The sequence below is a fragment of the Macrotis lagotis genome, chromosome 6 (assembly GCF_037893015.1).
Source record: "Macrotis lagotis isolate mMagLag1 chromosome 6, bilby.v1.9.chrom.fasta, whole genome shotgun sequence".
Classification (NCBI taxonomy): domain Eukaryota; kingdom Metazoa; phylum Chordata; class Mammalia; order Peramelemorphia; family Peramelidae; genus Macrotis; species Macrotis lagotis.
In genome coordinates, this window is record NC_133663.1 from 158,798,992 (window position 1) to 158,813,821 (window position 14,830).

At 35.1% G+C, this 14,830-nt stretch overlaps 1 protein-coding gene across 2 annotated transcripts in view; it reads left to right on the forward strand.

The window, feature by feature from the left end:
- The window catches only part of GPC6 (glypican 6), a 1,417,939-nt gene that overhangs the window by 1,381,451 nt on the left and 21,658 nt on the right, over positions 1 to 14,830 (forward strand). For both annotated transcript variants that reach the window (XM_074191897.1, XM_074191898.1), the window contains exon 7: positions 7,771 to 7,907. In XM_074191897.1, coding sequence (XP_074047998.1) covers positions 7,771 to 7,907 — 137 coding nt within the window. The remainder of the gene's footprint in view (positions 1 to 7,770; positions 7,908 to 14,830) is intronic.

Sequence of the window (14,830 nt, forward strand, 5' to 3'; positions counted from 1 at the left end):
TGGGCAAAACATAATCCTATCCTCCCCCCCCCCCCCCAAAATGCTTGCAACTCAACAGGGAAGATAAGTCACAGAAACTATCATCTTTGATGCAAAGCAGTAGAAGTTAAGTGCCATAAGAGAGTCATAAACTAAGTACAAAGGAGGAAAGATGAGTAGTATCAGATGTAAATAGGCAAGGAAAGGAGCAAAGGTTTTTCTGGCAGGGGAAACAGAAATAACAATGAAAGGAAGTAAGAAAATGCAATTAGGGTTTAGGGAATGATATTTCTCTCCAAACTGGTTCAATTGTTTCATTAACATAGAGTCAGGCAAAATTAATAATGATGATAAGGATGATATATATGCACTTTAAGATTTACAAAGCATTCTATATATATTATCTCATTTGATATAGGTACTATTGTTATCCTCATTTTTATGATGAGGAAATTGAGGTTCATAGAAGTTAAATGCCTTAGAGTCACATATCTGAGCCAGTATAATTCAAACTCATTTTCTTGACTCCAAGATTAACATTATGTTTTTTACACTGCCTAGCTAAAGAAAGGCATTTGACTCAAATTGTAGAGGATATTAAATGACTTTATAAAATTTTTGGACTTTATTTAGTAAGAAATACTCTATTTCATAACATTAGAAAGATGCAGTATATAATAATCTTCTATTTTCCAGACTCTAGGAAATGAAGTGTTATGTTGAAGACCATTTTCTTAAAAACTTACATTTAAAACAGAATAGTTAACAGATGAGCAAAATTTAACCATCTCACAATGACTCCTTCATGTATTCATTCAGTAAGTCATAGGACAAAACATTTTTGAGCATCTATTATATGTGAGACACCATACTAGATACTGCCATCATTTATTTTACTACACTCCTGTAAAGTGATGCACTCATGCACTATGGAGACATTTAGGATTGTTTTTCCATGTGCTAAATATTGTCAAATCACTATGTTTAATAGCTCTTTTCTCCTTGTTTTATAGTTCTCCCATCTCCTCCCTCTGTGTCAACTATTGCATCTTGCTACTGTTGTGCCTTTTTTTCCTAAATTACTCAGTTTTTGCATGATTTTTAGGATAACTTCAGTGACTTCAACAAAGTAAAGTATATAGATCTTTTGAAAGGGATTTTGCTCAAGCTAAGGCTTTTTTCCCCTTACTACTATTTTGAGTTTCTTTTATGAAAATGGTTTAGTCCCACCATTATGAACTCTGAACAAATCAGTTATTACCTTTTTTCTGAAGACATATATATCCACAAATGTCATAAGTCAATTTTAATTATTGGAGGTATCGCCTATAATTAATGAAGTAATGGAGTATTGAAGTAAGATTAGTTCTGTCTCTTCTTTTCATGATTTGACCATATCAGTGAAACTACAATATGAATCTTCTGTTTGTAAAAGAAGTGGGAGAAAATTTGGAGACAAAAGGATGATTGTGTTAAACTCATTGCTAATAGTTTAATTGTTGCTACTCTCAGTAGATGATATCTGTCAAATGGCCAGCATTAGTGAATCTATTTTATTGATGTTGTATCATTTCAACTATTTCTACTCCTTTATGACCCCATTTGAGGGGCTTTTTTTGGCAAAGATATTGGAGTGATTTGCCATTTCCTCCTCCAGCTCATTTTACAGATCAGAAAACTGAGGTAAACAGGATTAAGTGACTTGCTCAGGGTCACACAGCTAATAGGTGTGTGAGGCCATTTCATTAATCTTTCTGATTCCAAGCCCAGTGCTCTATCCACTGTACCACATTAAGTTTTCCCATAAATAAATTACCAGGAGAGTAGAACACTATCCATGTCGGTGTCCTTAAAAACAATGAATGAATGAAACCAGAAGCTACAAGAAACCTACAGCTAATATTAGGAACAATAGTGGAATGAGATGACTTTGCCCCAGAGAGGCAAATGAAGAAGATAGAAGAATTGATTCCACTATATAGTCAAAAGGACCTAAAAAATTGCATTTAATAAAACAACTGGTCATCTTCTTTTGCAGTCTTCATTGATGAATATAACTAATCATACAACTGTGAATGTACCTTGATGATCAATCATCTTCCAACAAAGAGAATAAAGAAGCTTGAAGAATTTAGACAACAATCTCCAAATTAAGTCAGCCTATACTTTGATTACTTGTGACTTCAATATGCAATGAGCACAAGAGAAAACAATACAAAGTGATGTTTAAAAAGTATAGTTCTGGATCTGGGAATGAAAAAGTACTAAAAATAGCAGATATCTACAAGCATACACATGCATACATTTATACATATACACACATACACACACACACACACACACACACATACACACACATCCTTGCTTCTTTTTTTTTATGTAAAGTTGAAATCTTCAATATAGCACTCCCAATGAGGAAACACTCTCTACCCATGTAAACTGGTAACTTATTCTGCAACTTAGAGTTTTTAAAAGTGGCCCAGAGCACTTAGAAATTAAGTAGATGTCAAAAATGAGAAATGAATCTAGGTCACCCTAACTCCATGAAGGGACTGGGATAAAGTTACCTGGTGAAACAGGTATAGCCTTCCTAATAACTTAGTCTCTCAGAAACATGGTTTCCCTTTTAAACAACTTACACACATCTTGCTCCTAAAGAGATGGATTTTTTTTCCAAGTCTTTTGCTAGGATTTCAGGAATATGTGGAAAGTCTACTGATTATTTACTTAAGCACTAACAGAGGTTCTTTTCTTTTTTAACCTGGCTCATGTCTTGTTCAGCCTGATCTCTGATTTTTTTTTTCTTTCTCACTCTCTTGCACTATTATCTCAGTTAAAATTGTGGTTGACTAACTTAGAGCCAGATTGTTCTGGTGACTCCAACTTGGATTTAAAAATCCACAATAGTATAAAAATGCTTCCCTTTGAATTTCCTAGTTCTAAAGGAGTAGGTCATTCCTCTTAGTCATCAGAGGGGAAGAAGAAAATGACTGCTTTCCTTTTTATCCCACTATGCTTCTAAAAAGTACAGATAAGGGCAAATAAGTGGAGAGCATCAGGTAGAATTTATCTTTTTATTTATATTTCACTATTCATATTTTCCTTTTAAAAATCTTTAAATTATTTTTTCAATTAACAAGCATTTATTTTCTCTATTTCCCCTCTTCCCAATAGAAAAATATGGAAGGGAAAAGTAAAACTCCCATAACATATTTGATAAATTTTATTTGGGGTTTTTTGGTACCCATTTTATTTTTTTAACACATTTTGGGTATATTTCCCATCCCCCCCACTATTAGCCTCTAATGACTGTTATCTCAGTTCTCTTTCACCACTTAATATCAATTAGCATTTACAAAGGGATGTTTGTTTTGAAACTATAGTAAGAACAGAAGCACAAACATTTACACACACACACACACACACACACACACACACACACACACACACACACACACACACACACACACCCCTTTATCTCTGGGATGATTGGACTCAGATGTTAGTACCAAATTCTCATCCAAATGAGGTATCAATGCTAGTTGAGAACTCAGCTACCTCTAAACCTAAATCATTCCGGTGGCATTAATTCTGAGCTGGCTATGAAACCTGAAGATTCCCAGACTCCTGGAAGACTTGTTCTCTTGACCTTTCAAAATTCCAGCTTCCTTTACCTAAAACAAAAGAGCAGATACTTAGACAGGTGAAGAACTGGGATCTGTATTCTATCAGCCTCAGATGAAGAGAAAGCCCCAGGTCTCTGCCCATACCCATTATCTCTTCTCCAGATGACATGAAGAATTCAAAACCAAGAGAAAAGGTCAATGGATACCAATGTCCTTTTCTCTTTTATTCACTTTTTCCAATTACATGCAAAGATAGTTTTCAACATTCATCCTTTTGCAAGCTTTTAAGTTCCACATTTTTCTAGACCCTCCCTTCCCTACCCCTCTCTCCATGGCAGCAAACAATCTGATATAGGTTGTACATGTGCATTCTTGCTTAGCATATTTCCATATATTAATACCTTTTTAATGCCTCCCCTCCCCTAGAACTAGCTCTGCAACCATAGTCCATGCAATGGCTGTGCAGTCATTTAGCATGAACATGATAGCCCTAATTCATTATACATATATTCCAAAATCTTCACAGTTCTCCCATTAAACTTCATCAAAACTCTCCTGAGTTCCCAGGTTCTTCCCTGTGGGAAAATACATCAGAAGTACTCAGTGAATGATCATATGGATCAGTCCCTATTTCAAATGTATTTCCCTATCATAGATCTATCTCAAAATTAGATAACAATGAATCTTTGAAAATAGCCTTGGAGCAGAAAAAAAAAAGAAACAAATGATGCTAAATTTGATTACAGGATTTTTTTCCTCAGGCATGGAGTTTTAATGATTTGAGGGTCACATGTTCTTTTCATCATATTTTGTGCTGAGAGCAAACAACAATAAAGGCTTGTTTATGAGTTCATACAATTGAGTTTCCTCTTCTTGCCTGACTTTTTGGGAAAAAGAAAACCAAGGTCATGAGTGTATAATTAGAGTTGTATATGTTGTTTAGAAAGAAAGAAATAGGAAAAGTATGTAACAGGTGTTGAGATTAAGCCATTCCCTAGACATTGAAAGCTAAGGTAAAATTTTTCTGACAAACATCTGAGTCAAAGAAATATTCATCTCCAATTCTTAATCTCTTCCATTTTTTACTACCATCTGCACTGTCATTACAATCTGGCAATATATTTTCCCATTGTTTCCATGCAGAATACAATTATGACATGTTGATATACTATGCTCTGTTATTATCAAATGAAATATTTCTAAAGCACCTAGCACACCCTCTCCCTTCCCTTTTTTAAAGTGCTATCGTTCATACACAAAAATGTTACCATCAGTAGTCAAGTCTGGGGCAGAAAGAGAGTGGATATCTGCAGAAATGGCATCAAACTGTCATCTAAACCCTTTAATGTCAAAGTGTTGGGAGCAATCACACAACTAGATACTGTTAAGGATAGTCTATGATTGTGGACTAGAGGGAAGTGTACTAGTCTCATGTCACAGACCTATAATCTTGGCCACCAAAACCTGCTAATGTTTTTGCAGACATGTAGATAATAGGCATTCAGGTTCCTGTAGCTGAAGTTTAATGAATTTGTCTCCCACAGCAGACCCAAGAGAAAATCTTGTAAGCATTAGCAGGATCACAAATCCTTATTGGTGGGGAAAGAGGCACAAATAAATGAAATTAGAGACCTTTGACATGATTAAAGAAGTGACATTGCATCCAGTTTTATTCTTTGGTACTTGGGTGAAAATAAGCACAAGAGAGAAAAAAGGAGGAAAAAAAAGTTTCATCCTTATTAGGTGGTACCTTGAAGCAGCAGGAATCCAAAGTGACATTTTAGGACCAAAGTCAGTAGTTTCTTTTCGAATTCAAGGTATATAATGTTTAGAGTTTACTTCCTCTGGTAGTGTAACTAATTACCCATCTCCTGACTTCCCCGTGGTATTTATAGGTAATGTCTGACTGCCCCTAGAAAGTAGTCTATGGAGTCACCTTCCCTTTTAGAGACTGAGAAGAGGGCACCACACAAGGGAGTTGGAAATGGATAAAACTGAATTTTGATTAAAATAGTAGTTTTCAGTAGCAATGTCAAATAGCCACAAATCTCTTTTATTAGGAGAATTGTATTTTATTCCAATCTCCAATATTAACTGATGAGAAGGTTAAAGATTGTAGTAAAGAAGTTCCAATAGAGAGATGATTTCAACAATACACTTTTCTCTTTTAGGGGAATTGTATTTTATTCCAGTGTTCAATATTAACCATCGGGAAGGCTAAAGATTGTGATGAAGGAGTTCTAATAGAGAGCTGATATCAACAATAGTCTTCTCTCACCTAACTACTGATTGGCTGAGGGTATAAAAGAAGGGTATTTATAGATTGTATGCATGTTATGGGGAAAAGGAATGGGGTTTCATAGAAAATTTCTACTTATAAGAGGATCAGTGACAACAATCATAGGGGAAACTTGATAGTCTCTTGTTTCAGAGTGACATTTATTTTTTCCTTTAAAATTAATACCTATAATATCATTATGCCTGTATTTTTTCCCACCATTAAGCAGATGGTATTTATTTTGGATTTTGTTGTTGTTGTTGTTTTTGCAAAGCAATGGAGTAAAGTGACTTGCCCAAGATCACACAGCTAAATAAGTCTTAAGTGTCTGAGATCAAATTTGAATTCAGGTCTTTCTAAATCCTGAGTCCACCTCACTGACCCAGTAGATGGTGTTTGTATACCTTTTCAAGAGAAGTGCAGGGGTATATCGAATATAAATGACAAATAGTTGTCAGTCTATATTGGGGGAGGGAGCATCTTCATCAGAGTTTCCTGAACCAGTGAAATCACAGGTTTGTCAAAAAAACTCCAAAAAAAGTATTTATATGACTTTCTATTATTATATTCTGTCTATTTTTTCCAGCAGATGCAGCTTAGAGTTTCAGGAACATTCTATGTTGTACATTGTTCAAAAGGTACATATGGAATAGAAGTTCCCATGTTCAAATCCTATCCCTCATACCCACATGACTTAACCATATGTAAAATAAAGAAGTTAGACTAAATAGCTCCTAAGGTACCTTCTAACTCTGGATCTAGGGCCCTATAATTTTTAAAATCAACATTAAGAAAACAGCCCAAATGGTCATTCATTGTCCTAGAACTCCAGGGAAGGATATGTTAAGAATACAACAATGGCCCTTGATTTCTCAATGTTAAATCTTAAACCTCATTGTGCTTTCTCAAAAGTAATTCATAAAGTTCCCTAAAAACCTATCCTGTACACAGCGAACAGAGAAATGCATCTATTCCCAAAGGCCATATCAATGTCAGATGTATGCCTATAATTAGCAGTAGTTTCTCCTCATATTGTGCATTTCATCTATTTCCCTGGATTTTTCCTTGGGTAGACTAAATGTAAAACAAAACCTACTGCTTCATTAGTCAATGTATTCATCAAGCCAGGGTTTCCACATCATCAAGCCAAAAAATTTTTACTTTTTTTTCTCCTGGTCAGAAGGACCTTTTGTTTGGGTAAAAATTGTCTCTAGAGATGTCTGTGCTAAGCTTCTCCTCTCTTTAAAATCAAAGTTAAATGGGTCATGAACTTCATTCCAATTTCTTTCTTCATTCCAGTACTAGGAATCCTAGACTAGATTTGTTTCACTGATCCCAATACAAGTGTGTGCTGCATCATTCTATGAACTACTCAGGAGCAAGGGAGACTGCCAGCAGCTGAATTAGTTACCATATTTATTTCTTGCAGAAACAAGTAGACCATTGGAGCTGGCATCTTATCTCAGAACACATTGTCTAGCTGTATTTACCAAACTACAAGGAAAGTGAATTCTAAGAAACAGATCTGGGTGTTTGAGGAAAGGTGAATCCCAGAGGAGAAAAGAAGTGAAATCAATTTACTTACTTTATAACCATTTAATGCAAAGGATGTTGGAACCTAACAAATACAACAAACCAATTACAGTACCTGAGAACTCTCTGTTAAAAGTGAGGGGAAGATTAAGCATCCTAGGCAAGAGGTCCTTGTCACTATAATTAGACCTAAAAGCACAATACCTATCTAATAGAACTTGTAAAGGATTGTCACTTATCATACCCCCAGAGTCTGTTAACCTTCACCTGCTTTGTGATGCAGTGAAGAGTCTGGAAAAGCACTTATGACAAGACCTTTTTTCCCTGACTTCCCACTCTTGGTCTCTTGATCAGGTAACAGACATAAAGGAGAAGCTGAAGTTATCCAAAAAGTTCTGGTCTGCTTTACCCTACACCATCTGCAAGGATGAGAGAGTGACAGCTGGCACGTCAAATGAAGAGGAATGTTGGAATGGGCACAGCAAATCCAGGTGAGGATCACTTTGCCATTAGCATCAACATGGGAATTTCCCATCTAGGCTTGGAATGCTTACCTGGCACTGCTTTTGAGACTTATTTACAGGGCCATTTCAGAAAAAGGAAATAGAGGGTGGAGAAACAAATTGTCACTCAGTGACAGCTGTTAGCATTGACAGGTTTGATGGAGACCTGGGAGCACTTAGTCTCAAGGTACCATTAAACTTAAAATCCTTGTTCTGAATGTTTAAAGCCTCAGGATGAGAATGGGCAATATGACAGATTACAGACATTCTGAAATCTCAAAAAAGCCCCTTCATGTCCTCTTAATGACTCTTCGATGAGGAAACTATTTTTATTCTATTAAATTTGCATGAACATGTTTTTATCCTCAAGTGGAGGACAAAATGTAAATTCAGCTTTATTTTTCGCCCTTTGCAAAATAACTGAGTTGTTTATTGGGGATGTTATGCCAATGATCAGAGGACATCGCAGATACAGTGTTCTGACAGCCATTGTTCCCTATGAAAGCCTATCTGAATCACCTGGTAGACTTTGATTTTGATCTTTATGCAATTCTTTATGCCACAGCCAATGTTTGGCAAGGGTCTTTTTCATTCATCTGTTGAAATGGGTTTGAATTGCTCTTCACTGAGTGAAACAACTGATTGGCAGAGGAGTTTAGGAACTGGCAAGTAAGACAAAACACTAGGAAGGATGTCTAGTCTGGTCATTTGACAGGGCTACAGGTGGACTGAGCAGGTGGTAAGATGGCGTAAGGAGTTGGATGAGTGGGATTTGTAAGCAGGTGGAAAAGTTAGGAGGGGAGGTTGTCTGAGACTTTGATAGGCTAGCTGCAGGTGTGGGGAGCAGATGTGGTCCAAGGGGAATGAGAAAAGGAGGCCAAAGTTGACTTCAGAAGCAGCTGCGAGAGATTAGTTGAGGAGTAGGAGGGATAGGGAGAGAGAGAGAAACAGGTCCTCATTAAGACTTTTTTTCTTGAGTTGCTGAGTTGCATTTTCAAGCCTCCTGTGTTAATGATCTTGTAAACATTATCAGGAAGAACTTAGTAATGTGAAAATACAAGTGTGGAAGCAATAGGGATCTTCTCAGGTTCCCTAAATATTGAAGCCTTCTATATGAATCCCTCATCTTAGGGCAACATCAAATGCCATTGGCATGTGTCCCTAAAACATACTGTAACTGTTTACCTAACTACCTACCTTTTATCAAGTAGACCTTTGGAGACTTAGATCAGCAAATCTGACAATGTATTAACAGCTTCTAAGGTGTCTTTTCCTAATGACTATTCAGAAAGAAATTGTAACTGAGTTTCCAGATGGCATAATGAATAAAGATGTTGATTTCTACAGTTGCCCATCTGTGTTTACCTAGCAGCCTTTGGTAAACTTAGGGATGTGTTGTGCACTATATTATAGGTTTTAGAACATGTGCAAGTTCTTAGATAAGGAAACTACTAAAATGTTTCAGAAATTGTATGGCATCTAACAAATGAATAAAGAAGACTTAAGGGGAAATAAAAAATAAAATGGGAAAGATAATGGGAAATCTGGTAGATATTTTCTTTAATCAAACATATTCATTTCAGAGACTATTAGAGATTTTTTTAGCTAAAATATGACTATCAGGATATATTCTGGAACTTGCTCATACCAGCTAATGAAAATGATCATTAAATTTTCTATGTGTACATTGCCTTAGAAATCTATTAATTCTACATATCAGGACTTGAATTGTCTTGTTCATTGTCCAGTTTAAGAACGTGATAGGGAAAATGTTAATAATGCAAATTAAATTTAAAAGTGGGATGTATGTTTTTAGAGTCAGTTGTTAAACATTTACCAGCATACTCCTGTTGTTATATGTGTGTGTGCATATAAAAGTATCTAGAAATGTATGTCTCTATATAAATACCCATTTCAACAAAAAGACATGCATATACCATATAATATACAAGCATATATGTATCTATAAATCACAAAATTAATTATGTGTTAGTGTAATTATTAGCAGACAAATGCCATGGTGCACAGAGCATTAGATGTGTAATCCAGATGAACTAAATTCAAATTCAACCTCAAACAGCTAGCTGTTTGATATAAGAAACTAAGTCTCTCTCAACTTCTATCAGTCCCAGTTTCTTCATCTCTGATAATAATAATAACTATTCCAGACAGTCATTGTGATGATCAGATGATAATCAGATCAGATTAATAAATGTAAATTCCTTTTTTAAACTATAGTGTACTAAACAAATTCTAGCTATTCTTATTATATTAACATTGTTATTATATAGGGCACATAGATTATGTATTCCTATATTTAGTATAGGAGCAATTTTAATGCTTGTGGTGAAACCTGAAAAGGAAAAAAAAATTTTTTTGGTTTTTGCAAGACAATGGGGTTAAATGACTTGGCCAAGATCATATAGCTAAGTAAGGACTAAGTGTCTGGGGTTGGATTTGAACTCAGGTCCTTCTAACTCCAGGGCCAGTGCTCTATCCATTGCAGCACCTAAATGCCCCACCCTCACCTAGCTGCCCTCCAAAAGAAAACTTAACACTTTAGAATAGAAACTGAGAAATGACAACAAAGCAGTGACTATCGTAAAAGGAGAATGGAGAAGATAGAATTGGAAAATGTAGTATAACAATAAGATAGAACAATGATACAATAAGAATTTTTTGCACAAAGTTAAAAGAAGGCAAAATTGGAAGAAGAGGGAAGGTTACTATCAACAAAAATAGTGATATAGAACACAGAATTTGACCTCTCAGAAAAAATATGAAGCGGGGTGGCTAGGTGGCGCAGTGGATAGAGCATCGGCCCTGGAGTCAGGAGTACTTGAGTTCAAATCTGGCCTCAGACACTTAATAATTACCTAGCTGTGTGGCCTTGGACAAGCCACTTAACCCCATTTGCCTTGCACAAACCTAAAAAAAAAAAAAGAAAAGAAAAGAAAAGAATTACCTAGCCGTGGCCTTGGGCAAGCCACTTAATCCCATTGCCTTGCAAAAAATAAATAAATTAAAGAAAGAAAAGAAAAAACATAAAGAAACAACTCATATTTCAGTAGATCATAAAAGAATATTAACAGGTCAACAAAATTCTTAGGCTGTCAGAAAGAGGAACCCTAGAAATAGTTTATCCGGTAAGATTGTAATCAAGCTCCAGAGCTTTCAAGACAAAGAGAAGATATTTGTAAGTAGCTAGAAAGAAACAACTCATATATCAGGAAATTTTTATTACCTAGTCTGTCATCAATACTGTAAAAATTAAAGGAAAAGCTAAAATATAATAGAATAAGAAGTAAATGCACTTTACTTTCACCCAACACTAATATAATCTATAGAATTATCCTATAGAGAAAATGACCTTTTAGCAAAATTGATAACTTCAAAGTATTCCTTTGAAGAAAACCAGAATTGGAAAGTCTGTAAAATGAAAATAAAATATGCTAAAAACTTTAAGAGAGGTAAACAAGTTTGAATAGATTGAAAAAGATACACAGTAGCTCAGTGCTTACTTACCTAAAGGTTTATTACAAACAAGAGTATAAAATCTTCAGCCTAGCTAGTTGGCACAATGAATAGCATGCTAGACCTGCAGTCTGGGAAACTTAACTTCCTGAGATCAAATCTGGCCTCAAACACTAACTGTGTGATCCTAGACAAAATCTCTTAACCCTTTTTGCCTCAGTTTCTTCATCTGTAAAATGAGTTGGAGAAAGAAATGGCAAACTACTCCCTATTTTTACCAAGAAAATCCCAAAGGTAGTTACAAAGCATCAGACATGGCCTGCAAACAATTAAACAACAACTATAATATTCAAGTCCATTATCCCTTTGGAATCCCACCCTAGCTAAGAAACACTGAGAAAACAGAGGCATGTTCTATTCTTTTCTATCATAAAAAAGAAGTAAACTGGGAAAAAAAACTAGAGGAATAAATGGACTTGCTATTTCTTAAAATTGGGACTCATCACTCTAAGGGTTTTTTCAAACTCAGAAATGGAATTGGGTGAGAGGAAAATTAATGAACTGTGAATTCTTACATGACCTAGGAAAGAAAAGAATATATTTCTATATACACACACATGCAAACACAATGCACAGGTGTATCTACACTTGCATGTACACATATGTGTATACATGTATGTTTGTATAGGTAGATATGTGTGTGCATGCATGTTTGTATAAGTATGTGGCAAAAAATTAAATCGATAGGGAGTACATTCTAGGCTTTGAGGAGAGAGAGAGAGGGAGAGAGAGAGAGAGAGAGAGAGAGAGAGAGAGAGAGAGAGAGAGAAGGAAGAATGGTTGAAAAAAATTTTTCTAAGCAAACGAAACTTCAGGTGCTCAGGGCAGATTTATTTCTGAAAAAAAGTAACATGGTATGATGCAGAGAAAAGTCAAGGTTAATAATCAAAATGGGAATAGAAAAGACATGCCTATAAAATGAAAGTAATAAAATGGATTATAGAAAACATTCTTAAAATACAAGTATTCATTCAAAATTAAAATATAGGTTTGGAATAGAATTTGTTAGACTTCAACTAAATCCCCCAAAAGCAGGAAGAACAATAACTATTTTTGGTCAAGCCTACAATGAAAATTGACAATATCAAGACAACCACATAGGAAAATTACATTGTCTTTAAAAGCACCATAGATAATGGAATATTAGCAATTATACATATCTATACCAAGGGACAAACTATCAATACACATTTGGAAAAATCTCTAAATCATTAATAACAATAAGACAAGCAAATTAAAATAACCTATCAAATTGCCAAAGATGATAAAATATGGAGATGGTAAATGTTACAGAGGGATTAAAGTCTGCTACTGTATTCTTGATAAAGCTGCCAAACCAACTGCAGGCAGGATTCAGAATTCAATAAATCTAGGAGCTTTTTAGGGATAAATTAATCAAAGGCTATTTTTTAAGTTGACACTTTTGTATGACCTAAGAATGATGTTATAAATATCTAAATGAAAAAAAAGTTTCCCCATTCCTGCTAAAAATGGTCTCAAAAACCAGCTATTATGATGTAAGAAAAACTGCTTTCACCTTTCCACCCAGGGATGCCACTACTGAGTGCTTGTAGGAGAAGACACCAAGAGGATTTGAGATAAAGACATTGAAAGAAAAGAGAGCTCACCAAGGAATATTATTGCTGATTTGATTACTGTTCTCAGACAAGAAGTGGAAAGTGGCTAGGCTGGCTTATACTAGTGGCAAGGCAAGGGAGAGGGGAGGAAGAGGGGTTGGCCAGGGTACACGTAATTAGCTGGAGTACAATATTGAGGTTGCTTGGATATGGTGGACACTCACCAATAAGGGCCACAAAAAACTTGGGGTGTAAACTAGAGTGCTACAAAGATGGAGGGAGATGCAAGGTAGCAAAACATAAAGATGGCCAGACAGCCTCCTTATGAGTTAAGGGCTCCATCTTTTTGCCCTGGGAAAAAATATAAAGTATAATTATTCTAATAGATACTTATATTAAATATATTTATGCTTTTATATGTATTTTATGTATTTATATTTATATATTCAAATATATACAATTGTTCTCATTGTTCTAATATATATCTATATATCTATATATACCTATGTATATGTCAACATACACATTTTATATATTGCATATTTTTGTATATCTTATACTAGCTCTAGTTATAGTAGCAAAGGATTGAAACTAAAGTGATGCCCATCAATTGGGGCATGACTGAAAAAATTGTGGTTTACGAATGTTATAGAATATTATGATAGGATAGGAAATGAAGAAAAGGATAGTTTCAAAAAAACCTGAAAGGGCTTATATGAACTGATACAGAATAAAGTGAAAAGGACACAAGATAATAATTTCTACCCTAGCAACAACACTAGAAAGATCAACAATTTTGAAAGACTTGATCACTCTGATAGATAGAATAATCAAACATGATTTTTGTAGAGGTGCAATAGTGAAGCAAGCTGTGCATCTTCTGACAGACAGGTGATAGAGTCAACGTGCATTTTTTTGGCATAACCAATATGGGAGTTTATTGATCTAACTGGGAATATTTGTTATGAGTCTTATTTTCCTTCTCTTTTTTCCTGAATTTGGGGAATCAGAGTAAGAAAGAAAAAAACAAATGCTTCATAATCGAAGAAAATAAATAAATAAATAAATAACTTTTAAAAACAAAGAAAAGCCCCTTTCATGAGATGGGATTTGAGCAAAGTCTTGAAGGAAACTAGGGGAAAAGAGATATGTAACATTCCAGACATGAAGAGAAAAACAGATGTAAAAGCTTAGAGACAGGAATAATCTCAGTGTTTCATATAGTCCCTGATATGATTATAAATGCTTATTAGATGCTTCTTCATTTATTCATTCATAAAAAGACAAAAATCAAAACAAAGTCTTTTCCTTCAAGAAGTTTATAATCTACTGAGAGGAAACAAAACACACAGCTAGAAAATCCTAGTAAATAGAAAATTTGCATATATATGGGAGGATGAGGAAGCTGAGGCTCAAAAAGATTAAGGTATGTGTCCATGGTCATACAATTTGTATGTATCTGAGGTGGAATCCATCCCAGGTCTCTCTGACTACCAGTTGAGGTCTCTATCCACTATGCTCTGCTTCCTCTCTATATACAGGGTTTAGCTTATAAACACTGTTCTCTCTACTGTCACTGAGAAAACTCTGCCCCCGTCAAGTTTCATAAATCTTTTTTAGCCCTTTCTGTACCTTCAAGTCTGCAATTTTCACCTGATTTCACCAAAATAAATACTTTAGCTAGGTCAGTACACTCAATACAGTTTACTCCAGGCCTCTACCTCTCTTGAGATGGCCACAGGTACAGGTAATGTGTCATAAGTTGTATCGATAATGAACAAATCTGGATTAAGTCTTATT